The sequence below is a fragment of the Notolepis coatsorum genome (genome assembly GCF_963971535.1).
Source record: "Notolepis coatsorum genome assembly, chromosome: 5".
NCBI classification, from domain to species: Eukaryota; Metazoa; Chordata; class Actinopteri; order Aulopiformes; family Paralepididae; genus Notolepis; species Notolepis coatsorum.
In genome coordinates, this window is record NC_140169.1 from 138,212,529 (window position 1) to 138,234,938 (window position 22,410).

Below are 22,410 nucleotides of genomic sequence, written 5' to 3' on the forward strand. Positions count from 1 at the left end.
ATGTATGATTTAATTTTGCGTTTTTCTTTTCAAATGTAGCCAAGAGTAAAGACCCTAACCCTGTCAAAACAGCAGTCAAAGTGTATATTTTCAGCATTACGTTTGTTTACCAATGATTGTAACTAGGGATGTCCGATATTATCGGCCTACCGATATTATCGGCCGATATCGGCATTAAAATGTGATATCGGAAAATATCGGTATCGGTTTTAAATTTCTTTATTATTATTATTATTTTCTTTTCTTTTTTACATTTCTATAACCTTTATTTACCCAGGCAAGCAAGTAAGAACAAATTCAGATTTGATTTATTGTCAAAAGTATGCATATTGTTGTGTTAATTCCACAACAAGAGATATGTAATGTTTTACCTGAAATTATTAAAAAAAATGGGGGGGGGGAAACCCTGCATATAGGTATCGGTTGATATCGGTTGATATCGGTATCGGAAATTAAGAGTTGGACAATATCGGTATATCGGTATCGGTAAAAAAGCCAATATCGAGCATCCCTAATTGTAACTGTTATTAGTGAAATATATGATTATAGAAATCTCAGGGCATTGAGTCGGAAAACGGCGCATTTTGACGGGAGGAAGTGGCGCAGCCAAAAGTGAGTGTAGTCTTTTGAAGGAAGAGACCTAGGGCTTTTGATGGACTTTCGAATTTCGAAAAACTACCCTACCCAGCTTCTCTTATTTTTCGGGATTATCTTCCACAAACCTGAACGTTATATATGCCATAATACAGAACACAGTTAGTTTCTCTACCTTTTTTGGAGAAATTTACATTATAAAAAAGTAACTGTACTTGTGAATCACGCCCGGTTGTTCAAAAGGTTTAATCCGGATAAAACTGATCCGGATTTGGAAATCCTATGTTTTGCTATCCAGGATCACGTAATCCAGTTTATTTTTGTGCCGTTTTTTCAAAGCAACATCGGATTGGATTACTCTGATCCGGATACAAACTTTTCAGGATTACCAAATCCGGATAACCAGTGCTCGAAATGGGATAGGCTATCACAATGTAGGCTACTAGCTATGTAGACAGGTAGAATAGCCAGCGTGGGGTCACTTCAAGTGTTTGTTTTTTATTTTAACAGAAAACAACACAATAAAACAATAATCATCCCCCTTCCATTTTCTATTTTTGGAAACTGGCAGTCCGCTCATCTGAGACCTACAACAAACAAATAAAAATATACATTACTCACAAATACTGTACATTGTGGATATTTAGAACAAGTTTCAAATAAAGATGTATTGAATTGAATAAAAAGGCTAATTATACAATGGCATGCACATTTCTTGATTCTGATTGGCTGAAACAGTCAAGTTAGACCTTGTTATTTCATATAACACACTCCACGTGACCCGAGATCCCTCCCACAAACGAATAACTTTCTTTTTTCTGTCTGAATGAATCCGCCATAGATAGACAAATGGAAGTATGAATAGCCTTTGAACGAATCCTCCAAAAAAGATACAGTCAACTGGAATATGTTAGTTCGTTACACATATGTTGGATTATGTAATTGGTTTGTCATGACCCATTGTGAAACAAAAGAAAAATCTGGCCGTCGATTTTTTATAATTCTTTTGTCAGACCATTGTATTTGATTGATTGATTAATTGAAAATTATATTAACAGATTGCAGAATGGGTACAATACAGTACGACTCAATACACACAATTGTTAAGGGGATGTACATTGGATTATCGACGAAACCTTACTTGGTCCCAAGAAGAGGGTCTCGTGTATTATTGGGTTAGGACATTTACTGTACATTGGAGGGGGTTGGGTTAGGACATTTACAGGGGCCAGTTTCGAATTGCAGTCTCCCGTAGGTGCTCTTTTTTTTAAACAGGGTTTTTTTATTCAAGGATTTAGTTTTTTCACAAGCAGTGCCACATGGGCCAAAATAAAAGAAAAGTAAAATAATTCCCTCCCCTCCCCCCACCCCATACCAGACAGAACCGTTCTAAAACAACTTAATTACCTTAAGTCATTCATTAATCAATCAACAATTTTCCCTTTAGCATTTAAATCACCAGACAGCAGTGACACAAGCATCTCTCCTGTACTCTGTAGACATACAAAAGAAAAGCAAGAACATAAAAGAATAGCAGGCCGAGAGGAATTTTTCGGTGCAACCTCTGACAGTATACCTGATCCTCTCCAGTTTGATGTGATACATGACCTCTCTCATCCAGTGGCCGTAGACAGGGGCGGACCTTCCTACAGGCGATATAGGCGGTCGCCTAGAGCGCCACCCAGAGGAAGGCGCCACATTTTTTTTTTTTTTTTTTTGCAGTTTTGGCGCCCCCCTCTATATCTGCAACCATTATTTTTACATAAAAAAAATTCTAACATAAGGGAAAATGAGCCAAACGGTCGGTCGGTTTGAGCCTCAGCTTTAGGTGTTCACAGTCAGAACATGCTAGAGCGCTGTGCATTGATGGGTATCGGTCAAGTGTTTATAGAATTGAGCGTTGAGGAAAGAAAGACTAACGTTAGAGAACTATGAAGAGGCAAAAGCCATCCGGCCATCCAGTTTAAAAAGAGAAGAAAAGAAGAAGACGAGAAACGTGCCAAGGTGAAAGGTATGCAATTTTGTACAACTGCCAAGACCTGCCACACCAAGAGCTGATGAAGCAAGCAGAGGCACTTGTACACACCTTAAACCATGGAGGGCAATCTGATTTGGATGGGAAGGAGCTGGCTCAGGAGTTGGACAATTTGATGTGATTGATGACTTTGCAGCGAGGAAGGCCAGAAGGATTGCACTGTAAATGGAAACCAGTAGGAGCTACAGGCTAACCTTGAAGTGTGATGATAGGGAGTGGAACGTAAATAGTTCTTTAGACAAAGTGAATTTGTAATTTTTATTTATTTGTTTGTTTATTTAGCATATTATATTTTGATTATATATGTGTAACATATTTTACAATACATCATTTTCTTTTAAAGCAAATTTGCACGTTATTTTATTGTTTGTTATTATTATTATTATTGTGTGTTAGCTAAGTTGTTTATTTGTTTTAATTCTTTAGTGTGCATTTTACATTTATTCTTAGCTCTTGTTCTTGCCTGTAAAAATTATAGGTGCAGTACTTTACTGTATAACTGTTAACCCTTTCACTGCCACACGACGGAGGGTTAACCCTTTAATATCACACAACCGACGGTCGTGAAAGGGTTAACCTTCGGTGTATTGTCGCAGTGAAAAGGGTTAACCGGTTGGTAGCCGATGGTTGGTAGGCGATGGGGGGGAGGCTCAGACCGACCGACCGCTTTAGATTTTTGGCTCATTTTCCCTTATGTTAGAATGGCTTCATATTCTGTATTTTATTATGACAAATAATAAACAAACTTGAAACTTGAGTTCAAGGCCCTGAGGTTCTCCTCACCTGGTAACCAGGGAAACGCTTGGTTCTAGAACCAAGTCAAGAATAATCCATACATGTTATTACTTATAATGCTATGATGATGATGATGATGATGATGATGATGGTGTTGCTACATAAATCTATTCTATTTTGTGTGCAATACTTTTATTATTATTGTGATTTTCTTCTAGGCCTTCACAGAACGAACGCAGTTCCTCCACGGCCTGGGAAGGGCCCTGTCCTGGGTCCAGCAGCAGGAGAGGAAGGCTTTGCTAGACGACCATATAGCTCTCCTCCCCGAGGACCTGACCAAGCAGGTCGGCGCGTGCCGGGGGGTCCAGAGTGGCCTGAGAGCGTACCAGGGGGAGCTGGCATCTCTGTGGGCACAGGGACGGGAGCTGGAGAGAGACGCCAGCGACAAGGAGAGAGGAGAGACCCTGGCCAGACTGGACGACCTCCAGGTGGCCTTCGAGGTGGCCTTCCAGAGGACCACCCAGCGTCTGACGGACTTAGACAAAGCCTTGACCTCCAGGAAGTACTTCCAGGTCGATTTGGACAAGACCTGCCATTGGCTGAGGCAGGCGGACGCCATCACCTTCCCCGAATCAAATCTATCCGACGACGAGGACGACGACTCGGAACTGCAAGGGCAACTCTCCACGTTTCAGAACGTCCTGGAGCAGGCCTCGGAGTACGAGAACCTGCTCCTCATCGTCCAGAGGGTGGGCCAGGAGATCCTGCCGACACTCAACGAGATCGACCACTGCTACCTGGACGAGAAACTCAACGCCCTGCCTCAGCAGTACAACAGCATCCTCGCGCTAGCCAAAGAGAAACGAGACCGAGTCCAGCAGGCGATCATGGAGAGAAAAGAGTTTGGCGCTTTCTTCGATATCACGCGTAATGCACTCGAGGAGCTTCGGGAGCAGTGTGACAATCTGGAGACGCAGACGATCAACATCAGCCAGGAGGACGTGGTCCGGCTGAGCAACGAGTACGGGAATCTGAAAGGCAGCTTGTGCCACCTGAGCCCCGCGGTGAGAGAACTTAAGGGGAAGACGGAGGGGTTTCTCTGCAGGGGCCAACGATGCAAAACCGAAGAGACGCGGCAGCTGGTGAGCCTCCACGACGCGCTGAGGAGGATAATCGATGAGAAGATTAAGCACTTAGACGACTGCTCGGAAATACTGGCCGAGCAGAGCGCGGCGTCGACCGAGGTGGAACCGGAGCTGAAAACTGTGAGAGAGAAGCTGGTCAGACTCAAGTCCGAAGCCGGCGTCGGGGCAACGGACCGAGTGACGAGACTTCACGCGCTACTTGAGCGTATGGAGAGCCTAAGCTCTCGACTAGAAGAATGTAAACACAGGACCGATGGCCTCGGTTTGAACTTTGACCCCGCGGCTGTCCGGGAAGTGACCTCGCGGCGGGAGGAGCTGCGGTCTTTGCGGTCGCAAATAAAAAGTCACGTCGCGGAGAGCGAAAAGCGCGTCAACAAGAATGAAGATTTCAAGAGGGAGACTGAGAGGACGTTGAAGTGGTTGAGGAGCATGAGGGACAAGTTCGGGGAGACTTTGACCCTCGCAGAGGTCAAAGTTGAGAGGGTCCAAGAGGAAGTGAGGAGACTAAAGTTGGTGGAAGAGGAGGTGCAATGCATATTGAGGGTAACCGATGCCCTGTGCAGTAGAGAGAAGGAGAGACACAGAAGTAGAAAGCAGGTCGTTCCAGCCCACGCAGAGGAGAGAGTGAAGGACATTTCAAAGTTGGGAGCTGATCTTCTGCAAGGAATTAGCATCAAACAGGTGAGCATGTCTTACTCAGCGGTGGAAGAAGTATACAGCTACTTAAGTAAAAGTAGAAATACCCAGATAAATGAGTACTCTGGTAAAAGTCCTCCATTCAAATTCTACTTAAGTAAAAGTAGAGAACTATTTGCTATTGAAGGTACTTAAGTATCTAAAGTTAAAGCATGTATTGTACATGATGTTTGTGTATTCCAGTCCTTGGGAGCATTCAATCATCGATTCATTGGCCTCTAAAGGTTATGTTAAAGTGGTATGTGGTCCAGTTATGCTGCTCTGATTAAAAGTTCTGTTAAAGTGGTACGTGGTCCAGTTATGCTGCCCTGATTACGTCCTTTTGAAGTTTGCAGGCTTCAAATCTGAAAGTCTATAATCTTCATACATTTTTGCCACGTTTTCCATTGTAGTGGAGTAAAAAGTACAATATTAAATGATTAATTAGTAAAATATTAAGTTCCCTAAAATGAAAATACTCACATAAGTATTAAGTAGCTTGAAATTGTACAGTAAAAATAGTAACTTTCCACCACTGGAGAGGGAGGGAGTTCTATGTTGTGGTTATCAGCACCATCGGTAGTCATGGGAACGAGTAGATCAGGACACTGGTGCAAATAATCATGATGATGCAGCACAACGTCAACCTTGACCTTGACCTTTTTATAATAATTAAATTTAACAAAGATAGCTTTGGGTTTTAATAATTTCATTTTGGCCCTCTGCAAAGATTATTGTTACCTTGTAGTTAGCTAACATAATGATGTGTAGTGTGGTTGCAATGCGACAGGTGGTTGTTGTAACCTTCATTCATTCATTCATTCAATGTAAACAACCAACATTGGTCCTCTCGTCCAATCACATTGCGTGGTCGGAAATCAATGTTGTCTAAATTCATAATAATAATAATAATAATAATAATACATACTGTCAATTCCCACCAAAACTATTCCTTAAATGTCATTTGCATGTGGATTATAGACAAATATCTATACTAACTGGAAGGTTATAACAGCGATTACACAGGAAAAGTTAAAATCCCTAACTTTTAATGAATCTGATTCATCATTAATAACATGAACCTTCTGAATAATCTTTCCTTCCCCAGCTCCTCCATGGTATAAATATTAATAGCCCCAGGGGGAGCCCAGTCGAAACATATTGCAGACCATTTAAGAGATGTTTAATTAATGTTCTATTAATTACCTGATGTTTAATTCAAATCCATCATAGTGATTTAAAGTAATAAATAGTAATATAGTGAAATACCATATCCTTATTCCAATTGCGATGGTTCTTGTTGAATGAAAATTTAATTACACGCATCGTTTGAATCGTCAATCTAATTTCACAAGGGGATTTCTGACCTTTTTGAACTTAAAAAAAAAAACATGAAAAGACCTCGGAACGAATTAAATCTAATTTGAGACTTGAATATATATATATATATATATTTTTTTCCCAGCTGGCTGCGGATCAAGCCCTCTCCCTTGTCCAGAGGCACCATCTATCCCAGCAGTTTACCCAGAAATGGCTGGACAGTGCCAGGGTTTTCCTCCAGAGGGCCAGCCTCGGGGTGGAGCTAGAGAACCAAACAGAGACTCTCCGGGAGCTAGAGGAGATCTTAGCCCAGGGACAGGCCTTCGCTGCTGGGTTAGAGGAGATGGGAGCCCTGGATGCTCAGCTGGAGGATTTTGTGGCACCAGGAGTGAAGACTGAGCTAAGGAAAAAGACTGAGGCAACCGGACTGGGATATGCAGAAGTTGAACGCCAACTAGGTGCTTGCAGAGAGGCTCTGCAGAGGTGTGTGTTTTCGTATGTATTTAAGTGTGTGTGTGTAGGTGTGTGTGTATGTGTGTGTGTGTGTGTGTGTGTGTGTGTGTGTGTGTGTGTGTGTGTGTGTGTGTGTGTGTGTGTGTAGGTGTGTAGGTGTGTGTGTGTGTGATGCTTTTATTTATTGTATGTTTGTATAGAATCTTACATTTTGTGTAATTTTCTTAGCTATGCTGCTCAATGGAGCTGCTTTCAGAAGGAGAGGGAGACGTTGATTGGTCAGATGAATGATGCAGAAAAGAAGATGACCATGTTCTCCACCGCCCAAGCAGCCAATAGCCAAGAGGCTGAGGACAAACTAGAGCGATACAAGGTAGGATCCTGTTTCTTCTCAACACTGGAAAACAAAATAGAGCAAAATAAGAAATAACCCTTGTTTGGTTATTCTTTGTCGTTGGTGTTAAATGCTTTGAGGCTTATAATAGCTTATAATAGCTACTAATTACTATTTCTGGCATTAATTAAAGGAATAGTTAAGATGTTTGGACATTAAGTTGTATGAAATACTTGCCAGTAGTGTAGTGGACGCAAAGCTATTAGCTTATTTACAGTCCTGTGGTCGGAGTTCTGGCCGGGTTCTGAGAGAACCTGTCATGGTTTTTGCCTTATTTCACCTTTCTGTGAGGGACAGCTGTCTATTTTTGCTTTATTTCACCTCTCTGTGAGGGATAGCTGTCAATCCCTGTTCCCTGTGGTTAATTGCCTCATGGGTCGGCAGGTGTGTGGGCTTGATTGCACCTGATGCAGTGCAGCTGTGCCTATGGCCATGTGGAGTCTATTTAAGTTTGGAGATCGCAGTGTCAACTAATTTTTCATTTCCTAGTGTTGGCTGTCCGTTTGGTCACGCTCATTATATTGAAGTGTAGTCTGATCTCTGATTCAGAATTGAGCTTTATGGTAGTCATTCTTATTTTAGGCTACTCACGTGATTCTACACATAAACTCCCTTAGTGTAGGTTTATTGTTTTACTTTTTCCAATATAAACTCCTTTATTAGGAGGTGTCCTTGTGGCTTATTTACTTTTATACTATACCTCTTTATTGAGAGTAGTCCTGTTTTTTTGGGACTTGATTTATTTTCTTAATTACTCACTTTGAGATTTCCACCTGTAAAGGTTGTTTTCTGTTGTTTAATTTTTCCCCTCCTAAAATATCTGCGTAAGCAGTCTAGTGGTTGTCCGTTTCACGGATAACTTTAAGAGTCCCTGTTATCTGCTCATGACCCCCCCCCCCCCCACACACACACACACACAGCCCTCACAGAACCGAATGCAAACGGAGTCATGAAACCAAAAGGTTTTAATCCACACCACAACATGCAGGCAAAAGGGCTTACCTATTATTAACACAAAATAAAACCACTATAGAGTCTGCTATCACTTGGCACTATGTTTCTCTGAAAAAGCTGGAGCCGTTTCCCTGGTAACACGGCCTATCAGCTGTTTCAAAATGCTGGAGCACAGTGGTTTTGTTTTGGAGGTGGCTAACCCTTTGCCTGCATGTCGTGGTGTGGATTAAAGCCTTTTGGTTTGGTGGTGACCCACGTTTCTGTCGTTTGCTGCCTTCGTAAAGCTTCCCCACTCACTCTGATACCGACCAGAACTCTGACCACGAGACTCGAGTAAGATAGCAAGTATTTCATACGTAGCGTCCAAAAATCCACAACTATGCCTTTTAAGGATGACCACTGCTCACTTGGCCAAATATTTTGTTACGGTGAGAATGAATCAGTCAAAAACTGAACGAAGAGATTTCTGCACACACTTCACTTCATGCTCTGATGAAGGTCTGATAGGAAGCTAAAGTGAAATACTTCACAGGGCTAAGTGTGTGGAAAGTAGGGCTGACCTTCGATTTTTTTTTGGCAATCGAAGCTTCGGGGCAGAGCTTCGATTTTAATTCGAAGCTTCGAATTAAAAAAGATTTTTTTTTTTTTTTTTATATAATTTTTTTTTTTTTTTTTTTATCTTATGTTGTGGGACTTGTACAGCACTTTGGTAAACTTTGTTGTTTTTAAATGTGCTCTATAAATAAAGTGGATTGGATTAATTAATTAAGTAGCCCCTTTCGTGACTGTGACACAGCCAACACGGCTGTGTGATTTAATTCAAGGTGGATCGCTGTTGTCGTTTGAACAACTTCAGATTTCATGGGAACTACCAATCCCCCAAATCAAGAATGTTTAAGATGAATGAAGTAAGATTTTGATTATTTGAAATATGGCCTGTGTAGACTAAACTATGCACAGAATTATGTCAGTCTACAAGGTCCGGCAATGTAGACCTTGTAGACTCCACTACTGGAAAGCTCTTCGTTCAGTTTGGACAGTCTTCCGGTGAGTTTGAGCTCACTCTCCCTTTGCACTTGTTGTGAGAATGTCTGCATCATCTTTTAGTTCTGGAAAAGGATCTAAAACCCGTCTCCCTCTCTGTCTCTCTTTTTCTCTCCTCCCGCCGTGTAGCCGCTGGTATCTCAGGTTAATGCGCTGGAACAGCCCCTGTACGCTCTGAGAGAGAACACCGCGGAGCTGGAGCGGGTCAGCTCGGGATCCAACAAGGCTGTCGTTAGCCACTCGGTGTCGTCGCTATGGCAACGCTGGAGCAGGCTCCGCAGTGTGGCCCGAGCGCAAGAGAGGGCGCTAGAGGACACGCACAGAGAGTGGCGGAATTTCACCGAGAAGGTAATGGAAATTATTACCTAGTATGGGCTCTCTCTCTCTCTCTCTCTCTCTCTCTCTCTCTCTCTCTCTCTCTCTCCCTCTCTCTCTCTCTCTCTCTCTCTCTCTCTCTCTCTCTCTCTCTCTCTCTCTCTCTCTCTCTCTCTCTCTCTCTCTCTCGCTCTCTTGGTCTCTCTCTCCTCCTCCTCCTCCTCCTATCTCGCTCTCTCTCTACTTCTCTCTCTCTCTCTCTACTCTCTCTCTCTCTCTTTCTCTCTCCTCCTCCCTTTGCGCAGAGTGGTTGGGTGGTTGAGCTGAACCTACTGTAAAACGAACCCAGGCAGCCCTGCTTTCTGACTTCTCTGATGAAATGAGTGTGCGTGTGTGCGTGTGTGTGTGTGTGCGTGTGTGTGTGTGTGCGTGCGTGCGTGCGTGCGTGCGTGCGTGTGTGTGTGCTGGACTGTGTGTATGTGTATCAAGGCAGGGATGGGCCATGCAGACGGATGAATTTCAATTGCCTGGTGTAATTTGACAATAAAGTAATCTTTCCAAAACGGACGTCCTTTGCTCATGAGATCAGACTTGGTTTGAAGCCTACAGCAGGCTGGTAACAAGTGGCTCTTGTAGCGCTCTTGCCTCTTGATTTAGGTCAAGCGACAGCAGCTGAATACTAGTGGGCGTAGCATGATGTCATTCTAGGCTCCGGGCCAGTGGCAGGCAGGCTCCCGCCAAGGCGCTCTGTCGTCAAGCTCTCCTTCCCCCTCCCACCCCCTCCCGCCGGAGCTCCCACAAAGAGGACTGCCCCAAAAGAAACGGGAAATTAAGTCATGGTGCAGGAAGTGGTCACCGCTGGTCACTTCCTTTTGATGTGGCACATTCCCGTTGCCCTGTCGGTTCTCTATGGCCCCATTGTATATCTCTCCCCGGGCATGATGTCATCCTGGACGTTTGAATCAAGGGGCTCTGGTTTGTGTCTTGAGCCCCGACGGGGAATAGAGACAACATTCACGAGATAACACTCACGAGATAACACTCACAACAAGATAACACTCACAAGGAATAACAGTTAAAAATAACACAGAGGCTGTTTCACTGTAGCCTGTTACATCAGCACGTATTTATAGATTTTTTTTAGATAGATCCTTATGAGGTAAATCCCAAATTTCTACCCCAAGTTAGATAATCAACAGTTTCATTAATCACACTCCATCCATTGTAACATAATGTCTTCTTCTGTAGTATCGTGGATTCCCAGAACATTGATCCTTCATAATAAAATAACATCCTTCAGAATAAAAGGGTATGGCATGCAACACAATGCATTCATAGCAGTTTGCTTTACTGTTCATTGCCATCTCTACCAGTTGCAATTGAGTCCTTTCTTCATCCTCCAATCACAACCTTCCCTCGTGGGTCTGTGGTGTTGATGCAGGGGGGGCAGCTACACACGGCATCATGGTGTTGATACAGGGGGGGCAGCTACACACGGCCTCATGGTGTTGATACAGGGGGGGGGGGGGCAGCTACACACGGCCTCATGGTGTTGATGCAGGGGGGGCAGCTACACACGGCCTCATGGTGTTGATGCAGGGGGGGCAGCTACACACGGCCTCATGGTGTTGATACAGGGGGGGCAGCTACACACGGCCTCATGGTGGGAGGGGCCCCCAAGAGCCTCTTCAAAGAGTAAATCATTCCTACAAACTACATGAAACAACAACAGAGTTAACAATCACAATAAATTATAACAAGAGGGGCCCCATAGAAAATTCCTCCACCTGGATCTATTCTTTCTTATATTGAGAAACCCAGAACTTGTGTGTATTAAAGGGGACATGCATTGCTATTCCTTGCACTATTTGGGCAACTTTACACAATTCCTGAGAGTCTATGGAACACATCTGTAAGGTAAAAAAAAAAAAATAAAATCATTGTTTTATATTTTTTATCAAGTACTCAAAAGCATCATTTTTCAGCCTCAGGATTTCAGGCAATTTTTGGATGGGCTCCGCCCATAAGCGCTTTCAGTGACAGCACCCACAGTCTGCGACTGGCAGACAGAGAGAGAGGGAGAGGGAGAGAGAGAGAGGGACACGGAGCATAAAGTTATCTCTCCACTGCTTCCCCGCGCGGTCCAGGTTGTGTGTCTAAATGCGTGTGTGCCACTGCTTCCTCGCGCGGTCCAGGTTGTGTGTCTAAATGTGTGTGCCACTGCTTCCCCGCAGTCCAGGTTGTGTGTCTAAATGCGTGTGTGCCACTGCTTCCCCGCGGTCCAGGTTGTGTGTCTAAATGCGCGTGTGCCACTGCTTCCCCGCGGTCCAGGTTGTGTGTCTAAATGCGTGTGTGCCACTGCTTCCCCGCGGTCCAGGTTGTGTGTCTAAATGCGTGTGTGCCACTGCTTCCCCGCGGTCCAGGTTGTGTGTCTAAATGCGTGTGTGCCACTGCTTCCCCGCGCGGTCCAGGTTGTGTGTGTAAATGTGTGTGTGCCACTGCTTCCCCGCGGTCCAGGTTGTGTGTCTAAATGCGTGTGTGCCACTGCTTCCCCGCGGTCCAGGTTGTGTGTCTAAATGCGTGTGTGCCACTGCTTCCCCGCGGTCCAGGTTGTGTGTCTAAATGCGTGTGTGCCACTGCTTCCCCGCGCGGTCCAGGTTGTGTGTGTAAATGTGTGTGTGCCACTGCTTCCCCGCGGTCCAGGTTGTGTGTCTAAATGCGTGTGTGCCACTGCTTCCCCGCGGTCCAGGTTGTGTGTCTAAATGTGTGTGTGCCACTGCTTCCCCGCGGTCCAGGTTGTGTGTCTAAATGCGTGTGTGCCACTGCTTCCCCGCGGTCCAGGTTGTGTGTCTAAATGCGTGTGTGCCACTGCTTCCTCGCGGTCCAGGTTGTGTGTGTAAATGCGTGTGTGCCACTGCTTCCCCGCGGTCCAGGTTGTGTGTGTAAATGCGTGTGTGACACTGCTTCCCCGCGCACGGTTTGTTTCCCCGACAGAAGCTCCTGTCTCTCTCTCCCTCTCTATCTCTCTCTCCCTCTCTCTCGCTCTCTCGCTCGTTCTCTGCCTCGCTCTGTTTGAGGAAGTGAAGATATTTCTACTCGCTCTGCTGTCGCTGTCAACCATAGAGGGGGCGTTAGTTATGCAAATCAGTACCTTATTCACGTCAGCAATACCGTCAAATCAGAACAGCTTGGTTGAGTGAGGGAAGATCTCGTGAACTCGAGACTAGACTGATGAGTCAATATGATCATTAACGACACAGACCACATTGATATATAATCCCCAATTGCTAGGATACAATGCTAAACTGGAAAAGGCCATTTTATAATGCATGGGACCTTTAAGAGTTTGATAATTGACCCATCTCAAACCCCGCCCTCTTTTCTTGATCCTCCAATCACAACCGCTGCTTGTCTGAGGGACAAGAAAAGAGGTGGATCGAGAAAAGAGGGCGGGGTTTGAGATGGGTCAATAAGGTGGATAAGTGACCCCCAGCTCTGCCACGCAGACATAACCCGACGATAAGTCCATCTCCTCTGTCGTCCCGCAGATGGAGAAGGTGCGCTCCGTGTCGGGAGACCTCCGCGGCCGCGTTCCGGACAGCACGGTGGAGAAGGCGGCCACCAGGGCGGCGCTGCAGAGCCTGCTGGAGTATCACGACTCCTTCGGCCTGGAGGTGGAGAGGGAGCAGTCCGCCCTGGCCCTGCTGGGCCAACACACCGTCTGCCTCCGGGGGGAGAGGGAGCGGGAGAGGGAGGAGGAGGAGGAGAAGGAGAGGAAGACTGTGGAGAACGGACGGGAGGAGACGCCGTGGCAGCAGGAGATCGGCAGCATGGAGGAGCAGTACGGCAGGTACTCATAACGCTACCCAACTGGGACGTGGGAAAGAAGTCAATTTAAAAACAAGACACAAACGGACAAGAGCGTGTGTGCAAATCTTATTGGAGAAAAGCTGAATGTAACACTATTGTCTTATCTGATGCGGTATAATATATAAATGTGTTGGATATTGGTCTCACATCGCCATGGTTGGTGAATTTGATCGACGGCATAAAACTAGTGACGCTTTGAGCACAGTGCTCTTCATCAGGCAGAGTGATGAAGAGAGTGATGAAGAGCGGCGTGCTCAAAACGTCACCGCTATGATAAATCAACGGCGTCGGGAGCTTCCAATGTGCAGAATCGACTTCCTGTCTGCCGTTCGTTCGTCTTTTTGGGACAGTCTGGTTTGTTCACTTCTGACTAGGGATGCTCGATATTGGCTTTTTTACCGATACCGATATACCGATATTGTCCAACTCTTAATTTCCGATACCGATATCAACCGATATCAACCGATACTGATATATGCAGGGTTCCCCCCCAAAATGTTTTATAATTTCAGGTAATTAACATTACATATCACTTGTTGTGGAATTAACACAACATTATGCATACTTTTGACAATAAATAAAATCAGAATTTGTTCTTACGTGCTTGCCTGGGTAAATAAAGGTTATAGAAATGTAAAAAAAAAAAAAATTTGAAAACCGATACCGTTATTTTCCGATATCACATTTTAATGCCGATATCGGCCGATAATATCGGTAGGCCGATAATATCGGACATCCCTACTTCTGACCTAGTCTAGCGGAACCATCTGTTGTTGTTGTTATCTCACACGTCACACTGTTCTCTGTCCTCCAGCCTGGTGCTGCAGGTGCGGAGCAGCCGGTCCCAGGTGCAGCAGGAGCTGAGGGAGCGGGAGGAGGTGGAGAAGGAGCTGGGGCTGGTGAGGGGCTGGATCCAGGACACCCGCGGCCTGCTGCTCAGCCCCACCGCAGACCTGGACTCCCTGCTGCAGGAGCTGGAGGTGGGCTCGCATGATACACACACACACACACACACACACACACACACACACACACACACACACACACACACACACACACACACACACACACACACACATACATACATACACACACACACACACACACACACACACACACACACACACACACACACACACACACACACACACACACACACACACACACACACACACACACACACACACGCACACATACACACACACAGACAGACACGCATGCATAAATACACACACACTGTACGTACATAGTGTATATACACACACACACACACACACAGACACACACACACACACACACACACACACACACACACACACACATTTTAATCATTTATTGTACCTGCCAGTTTACATAGTGGTTTAGCATGTAATACAATCAGGCACATAGGACAACATCTGGAAGCCTCTCACAACTACAGTAGCCTACACTCACACACACACACACACACACACACACACACACACACACACACACACACACACACACACACACACACACACACACACACACACACACACACACACACACACACACACACACACACTCTCAATACACACATGTCATACACACTTCACACTCTATATGCTTTTCAAGATGCACGTTTAACATATCATACGCTTTATTCATTGTAATCTTTTAATTAATTCATACGTACATACATAAGATTGAAATATAGTGTTTTTAAGACACGCTCACCTCACCCTCACACTGATGAGGATACGTGAGCTGTTGAAGCTGAATTCACACTCAGGTAACGTGAAGTAAAGTGATCCTTGCTGTGGTGTCTCGCAGACGGCGCACGGTGAGGTCATCAGTAGGCGTCAGAGCGTGGAGCGCATGGCAGAGCTACAGCACACCAAGTACCAGGACCTCCAGGCCGGCCTGCCCTCCGAGCTCAGCATGCAGCTGGCTGAGGTGGCTCTCGCCCTGGGCTCTGCGGAGGACCAGGTACCCCTCTCCCCACCACAGTTAAAGGGATACTTTTGTCTTTAAAAAATAAAATTGTATTATTTATTATTATTTCTTTTTACAAATGTTGGTTATTTTTGTGCCCCTTGGTTTCAATGAGGAATGCTAACCATGCTAACACACCACTTTTGGGTAAAATAAGATATATTTATGTCAGGAGAAATGTGTGACAAATGTAATAATAATACTACTACTAATACTACTAATACTAATTCATTTTCTTTTAAATTGTATTTATAGTTTATACAGGAAAGGATACAAAGACATTTCACAATGTACAGGTTCCTGTTCTGCAGCACTTGAAACAAACACAAAACAAAATAGGCAGTTGGACTACATACAATCATATAATCGTTGTGGACAGCAAGGACAAACATGCATTCATAGCAGTCAATACAAAACAACAGTATCAACAAGATTAAGACCTACTTAATCTAATACTACTAATAATAAAGTCATAATATCCCTTTAATGTTGTATAATGTTGTCACGTAACGATTTAAGCTTAGTGTTAATGTAAACAGAATATTATGGACACTTGTATTGCGAGTCTGTTAAGTACACAACAGTACTTGTTGCCTCCAGCAAATATAATATGTGGTCTCTGACAAATATAATATGGATCTGATACATTTACTCCACAGCATATTAAATTATGTTGGAGGCAAAACACAAGTGACTAACTTGATTATGCTTTAGTGCAATTTAGTGGTTGGCCTTGGGTTTAACCAAGAGTTGCACAATCTGTAAATCGCTTTGGATAAAAGCATCAGCTAAACGACTCAATTGTAAATTGTAAATTGTAGTGCTAGTGGTAATGTCCCTGACCGAATCTGTGCACATAGGGATCTTTGTCTTTTGTTTAAATGATACTTCACATGAGGGTCTGCACTGTAACTCTTCTTTATGATTTATGACATTTCGTCACTTCTACTATAGTCAAATCAAATCAAATGTATTTGTAAGGCCCGACAACACACGTTATTGTCCCCATGGGCCGGACACGTCTTCTTTAACAGTTTGAGTGCCAGCCATTAACATGGGAAACATGGTTAAATGCCAGCACCCACTTCAATGATAGCGTTGTGAACGCATAATCTCTCTCTTAAATTATGGCTCTGTGTCTAATCTGCCCGTCGCTTATCAATGACTTGTTTGCAGTCACATTGTCGAAATGGATTGTTTTTTAATCGGTTCATTTTTGTTTTAGCATTTTTGAAAAGCCCTCGTTTTTCAGGAAATATATAGATTCCGTGATAAACGGCATTTACTGGAATATTCTAGCATACACAAAACGTTGTCATTTTTCGGCCTATTTATGAATCGTTTTCAAATAAACGCTAGATTATCGATAGTATATGTGTACTTATGCACGCTATAGAAGCGGGCTGAAAAATCGATTCTCTCATTTCCTCATAAGCGATCACCGCGCGCACACACACACGCATAGGGCAAATGCTGATATATAGGTCAAAACAGCTCTGATTATCCTAAGACTGGTAAAATAAATTCCTTACCTGAGATCAGATGTTATCCAAAAAGATGATTCCAATTCCTGATCGCCATTCCAAATATCGATATTTTTTTTTATAAAATAAATTAAATGAATGCAACAGTCCCAGTCCCACGCGAAGGTAAGGAAAAACTCACTAAAACCTAGCAATTTTTTTCTGACCGTCTATTCTCTGATAGCAGATGTTTAATCAAAGATCCCCGCTTTCTAGTCTTGCACAAGGACCAATCAGCATGGGTATGGGCGGGTTAATTTTCCATTGATGGGGATTTGATTGGCTGTTTTTAAATAAAGTGCGGCCACAGGATTAATAACGTTAACGTTAGTTTAGCCAGAGAAACAAATATACTAATTAAAATGGTTGGACCTGCGAGATTTGTACTTTGTACTTTGTACTTTGTAGGTCTGCATTTCAAATGTAATGAGTAAAAAGTATGTATTTTCTTCTCTGAAATGTAATTGAGTAAAAGTACAAAGTATACAAACCTAATAATACTTGAGTAAAGTACAAATCCCCCAAAAAAAACAGTACTTAAGTATTGTAACAAAGTACAATGACTCAAGTACTTTACACCCCTGAGTGAGCGTCTCCCCCCCCCCCCCCCTGCTCGTCCAGGTCCAGGCCAGGGAGCGGGAGGTGCAGCAGACCGAGACGTGAAGGAGGACTTCAGCTCCAGACTGCAGGACATCGAGGGGAAGCTGAAGAACATCTCCCTGAAGCTGGGGGAGAGGGCCTCCGACCTGGAGCAGGCCCGGGAGGAGACCAAAGTAATCAACCAGACAGATTGACTAATTAATACGCAATTAGCCCTCGTTAAACTTCCAACTCGTTTTGACAGACAGCGAGGTTAATGATTAGTGTGTGTCGGGGTGTGCGTGTGAGCGCGTGTGTGTGTGTGTGGAGCGTGCACCAGAGAGAGCATGCGTGTGTGTGTGTGTGTGTGTGTGTGTGTGTGTGTGTGTGTGTGTGTGTGTGTGTTGTGTGTGTGTGTGTGTGTGTGTGTGTGGTGTGTGCGCGTGTGCAACAGAGAGAGCATGTGTCTCTGCACGTGAGTGTGTGTGTTCTGAGAAATATTCCAGATGGAATTCTGACCCCCTTCCTCCCTTCTTTCATCCCCTCCTGCCCCCCCCTAACCCCCCTTCACCCCCCCCCTCTTGCCCTCCTTCGCCAAGAGGCCCCTAAACCTAAGCAATGTGTTTCAAAGTGTTTGTTTGAAAAAACATGTTCAGCTCAGAGATAACCACCTGGGGTGTTTACTGATGTTTCCTCTACAATCTCTCTCTTACCTCCTCTTCTTCTTCTCCAACCTTTCTTCTCTCTCCCCTCCCCTCTTCCCCCCTTCCCTCCCCTCCTCTCCCCTCCCCTCCCCTCCCCTCCCCTCCCCTCCCCTCCCCTCCCTCTTCCCCCTTCCCTCCCCTCCCCTTCCTCTTCTCCCCTTCCCTCCCCTCTTCCCCCTTCCCTCCCTCTCCCCTCCTCTCCCCTTCCCTCCCCTTCCCTCCCCTCCCCTTCCCTCCTCTCCCCTTCCCTCCCTCCCCTCCTCTCCCCTTCCCTTCCTCCCTCCTCTCCTCCTCCTCTCCTCTCCCTCTTCTCCCTCTCCTCTCCTCATCTCTCCTCTCATCTCCTCTCCCCTCCTCCCACTTCCCTCCTCTCCTCTCCTCTTCTCTCCTCTCCTCTTCTCTCATATCCTCCCCTCCTTCTCTTCTCTTTGATTATCTTCTCTCCCCTCCTTCTATTCTCTTCTCTCCTCCACCCTCCTCTCCTATACTCTCCTTTCCTCCTCTTATACCATATCATCTCCCCCTCTTCTATCCTCCTCCTCTCCTCTCCTCCCCCCCTCTCCTCTCCTCCTCTCCTCTTCCTATCCTCTCTCTCTCCTCTCCTCTCCACTCCTCTCCTCCCTCCCTCTCCTCTCCTTCCTCTCCTCTCCTCTCTCCTCTCCTCTCCTCTCCTCTCCTCTCCTCTCTCCTATCCTCTCCTCCTCTCTTCCCCCCCTCTCCTCTCTCCCCCCCTCTCCTCTACTCTCCTCTCCTCTTCTCCTCTCCTCTCCTCTCCTCTCCCCCCTCCTCCTCCCCCCTCTCCTCTCCTCTCCTCTCTTCTCCAGTGTCTCTGTGAGGAGTGTGATGGCTGTGGTCGCTCCCTGGCAGAGTTGGGTGTAGCGGTGCAGGAGTTTGGTGAGCAGAACCCTCTCCTGTGTAAGCAGCTGGGCGACGCTCTGTCCAAGCTGTCTGAGGTGCAGCGCCACACCACCCAGCAGGCCCAGGACAGAGCCAACAGACTGAAGAAGGTGAGAGCGTAGGGCTGGAGCCATCTGCTGAATGGAAGTGTACAGTGTATAGCTAATTAAAACATCTGTGATGTTCCTTCCCTTGTTCCCTGTATGTATGTTTTTTCCCCTCTCAGTTTAACTGGTGGTATGGTAGAGCTACTGCTATTAGCATAATATGTAAGGTTAATTTTCATTTTCTGAGCCAAACAATGTTGTGAAGTATATATACAGTATATATATATATATATATGTGTGTATGTAAAACCTTGTCACCATCTGGGAGTTGTCCAGCACCAGTGTTTTGATTTCGAAATATTGGAAGCAGAAGATTTGAGCATTTGTTACCACCACTAATGGACGTCAATTGACCATATTCACATGGCGGCCATTTTGCTCTTATGTCACGCTTAGGTTGGGCTGAGTGAATAAATATGGCCAATAGGGACAAATCATATGCTTTTGTAATCGCTGGCTGAAAGGACTCCCAGTCATTGACAAATCAGATGGGCTTCTAGTGTCTATAAACTGTCTATAATGCGTGTGAAAATATAAATAAACTGTTGACACGGTACACAGTACGAAAGCTCATTCATTAACCCTTTCACTACCACACTAGTACTACAGAAGGTTAACCTTTCACTACCACACTAGTGAAAGTGGTAGTGAAAGGGTTAACCTTCCGTAGTGTGGTAGGTGAAAGGGTTAACCCGTTGTAGTGTGGTAGTGAAAGAGTTAATGGGTTCATTTGCCTTTCCCGTCTCTCTCTCTCTCTCTCTCTCTCTCTTCTCTCTCTCTCTCTCTCTCTCTCCCTCTCTCTCCTCTCTCTCTCTCCCTCTCTCTCTCTCTCTCTCTCCTCTCTCTCTCTCTCTCTCTCTCTCTCTCTCTCTCTGTGAGCAGGCAGAGAGACAGCTGGAGGAGTACAAGGGATGAGGTCCTTCATCCTGGGCTGGGCGGAGAAGGCAGAGGCCCTGGTGAACGGCAACATCATCTGGAACTCCGCCTCCCAGCTGCAGGAGCAAATCAGAGTGCACCAGGTCGGAACTTTCACACCCAACCTCACACACCGCACTGTAGCTCTGATCACATGTCACGCGCTGTATGTGTAGACCGGGTTTAATTGGTATAATTGCCCGGTACAGGCAAGCAAATTATCTCCCTTCTCGACATCTAATCCCATGTTCCCATGGCAACAGGCACTGCTGAGGGAGTGTCGGGGTCTCCATGGTGACCTGGAGGCCATGGGGGAGAGGGAGGGGCAGCTGGGGGAGGTGCTACAGACGGAGAGGTGGAGCCAGCAGGTGAAACACCTTAGCAGACGCACCGAGGAGCTGCAGCAAAACGCCAAGACGCGCCTCCAGTGTTTACAGGACGCGGCTAAGGTACTGAAGTCTTCCTGAGGTGTAGCTAAGGTACTGAAGTCTTCTGAGGTGTAGTTAAGGTACTGAAGTATTCCTGAGGGGTACTGAAGTCTTCCTGAGGTGTAGCTAAGGTACTGAAGTCTTCCTGAGGTGTAGCTAAGGTACTGAAGTCTTCCTGAGGTGTAGCTAAGGTACTGAAGTATTCCTGAGGTGTAGTTAAGGTACTGAAGTATTCCTGAGGTGTAGCTAAGGTACTGAAGTCTTCCTGAGGTGTAGCTAAGGTACTGAAGTATTCCTGAGGTGTAGTTAAGGTACTGAAGTATTCCTGAGGTGTAGCTAAGGTACTGAAGTCTTCCTGAGGTGTAGTTAAGGTACTGAAGTATTCCTGAGGTGTAGTTAAGGTACTGAAGACTTCCTGAGGTGTAGCTAAGGTACTGAAGTATTCCTGAGGTGTAGTTAAGGTACTGAAGTATTCCTGAGGTGTAGTTAAGGTACTGAAGTATTCCTGAGGTGTAGTTAAGGTACTGAAGTATTCCTGAGGTGTAGCTAAGGTACTGAAGTCTTCCTGAGGTGTAGCTAAGGTACTGAAGTATTCCTGAGGTGTAGTTAAGGTACTGAAGTCTTCCTGAGGTGTAGTTAAGGTACTGAAGTATTCCTGAGGTGTAGTTAAGGTACTGAAGTATTCCTGAGGTGTAGCTAAGGTACTGAAGTATTCCTGAGGTGTAGCTAAGGTACTGAAGTATTCCTGAGGTGTAGTTAAGGTACTGAAGTATTCCTGAGGTGTAGTTAAGGTACTGAAGTATTCCTGAGGTGTAGCTAAGGTACTGAAGTATTCCTGAGGTGTAGCTAAGGTACTGAAGTATTCCTGAGGTGTAGTTAAGGTACTGAAGTATTCCTGAGGTGTAGTTAAGGTACTTAAGTATTGCTGAATTACCTCTCTGTAAACACCAATATCTCATTTAACGTGCAACAGTTTTACTAATAGGATACTCAGATCAAAACAATCCCATTGTGTTCATGATTATCAGACTATTTTAAGTCCATTTTAAGTTTTTAGATGAAGAATGTTTTGAAATCTAATGATGTGTACATTCATAGTTAAAGACAGTAGAGGGTCTTTGGGTTTGAGTTGATTTATCTCATACCCGAGTGATTTGGATTGATTGGTTTACAACTGTAAAATAAAATCTTCATCTGACCTATATATATAAGACTGGTGACATGGATTCCAAATAATGGAATTGTGGAACACAGGAAACAGAAGCGTGATGCCACACTGCCCTCTTGTGGCTGTTTATCCACAGTACACAGTGGCCCATACAGTACAGTACAGAGGAGGTATAGGGCACAGTTTGCTGCCTCTCTACCATAAATGACTATAGCTCTGGATGTCAGTAATCTGCTAATCTAATCCAATCTGGCAGCTGGACAGCTGGTATCCAGATGACAGCGTGCTGCTAATAGAATGTCTTGATATAACATTCCTAATTTATGTTTTTTGGGTGGGGGTGTAGGGGTGGGGATGGGGGGAGGGGGAAGGGGGGATTTATAAGCCTGTGTTGACGTGTGACCATTTATTTGGAATAACATGAAACCTATTAACAGAGCAAACCTAAATTAGCCTAATTATATTTGAATTATAATAATTGTGAATTATTAGTAACATCAATAATAATTATTATATATATATGCATGCAGTAATATTCTAATATATAATAATTAATATTAGTAAGTAATATTCTAATATTATGTAATATATTATATATT

The 22,410-nt window shown here is 44.8% G+C and overlaps 1 protein-coding gene across 1 annotated transcript in view; it reads left to right on the plus strand.

Moving 5' to 3' along the window:
• The window catches only part of syne1a (spectrin repeat containing, nuclear envelope 1a), a gene marked incomplete at its 5' end in the record, with an annotated part of 228,874 nt that overhangs the window by 164,894 nt on the left and 41,570 nt on the right, over window positions 1-22,410 (plus strand). Inside the window, 13 exon segments of the mRNA XM_084314285.1 lie at window positions 3,583-5,190; window positions 6,650-6,987; window positions 7,186-7,330; window positions 9,479-9,697; window positions 13,213-13,514; window positions 14,349-14,514; window positions 15,329-15,484; window positions 17,635-17,662; window positions 17,665-17,786; window positions 19,121-19,303; window positions 20,183-20,203; window positions 20,209-20,319; window positions 20,479-20,664. Of these exon segments, the coding sequence (XP_084170411.1) occupies window positions 3,583-5,190; window positions 6,650-6,987; window positions 7,186-7,330; window positions 9,479-9,697; window positions 13,213-13,514; window positions 14,349-14,514; window positions 15,329-15,484; window positions 17,635-17,662; window positions 17,665-17,786; window positions 19,121-19,303; window positions 20,183-20,203; window positions 20,209-20,319; window positions 20,479-20,664 (3,585 nt within the window).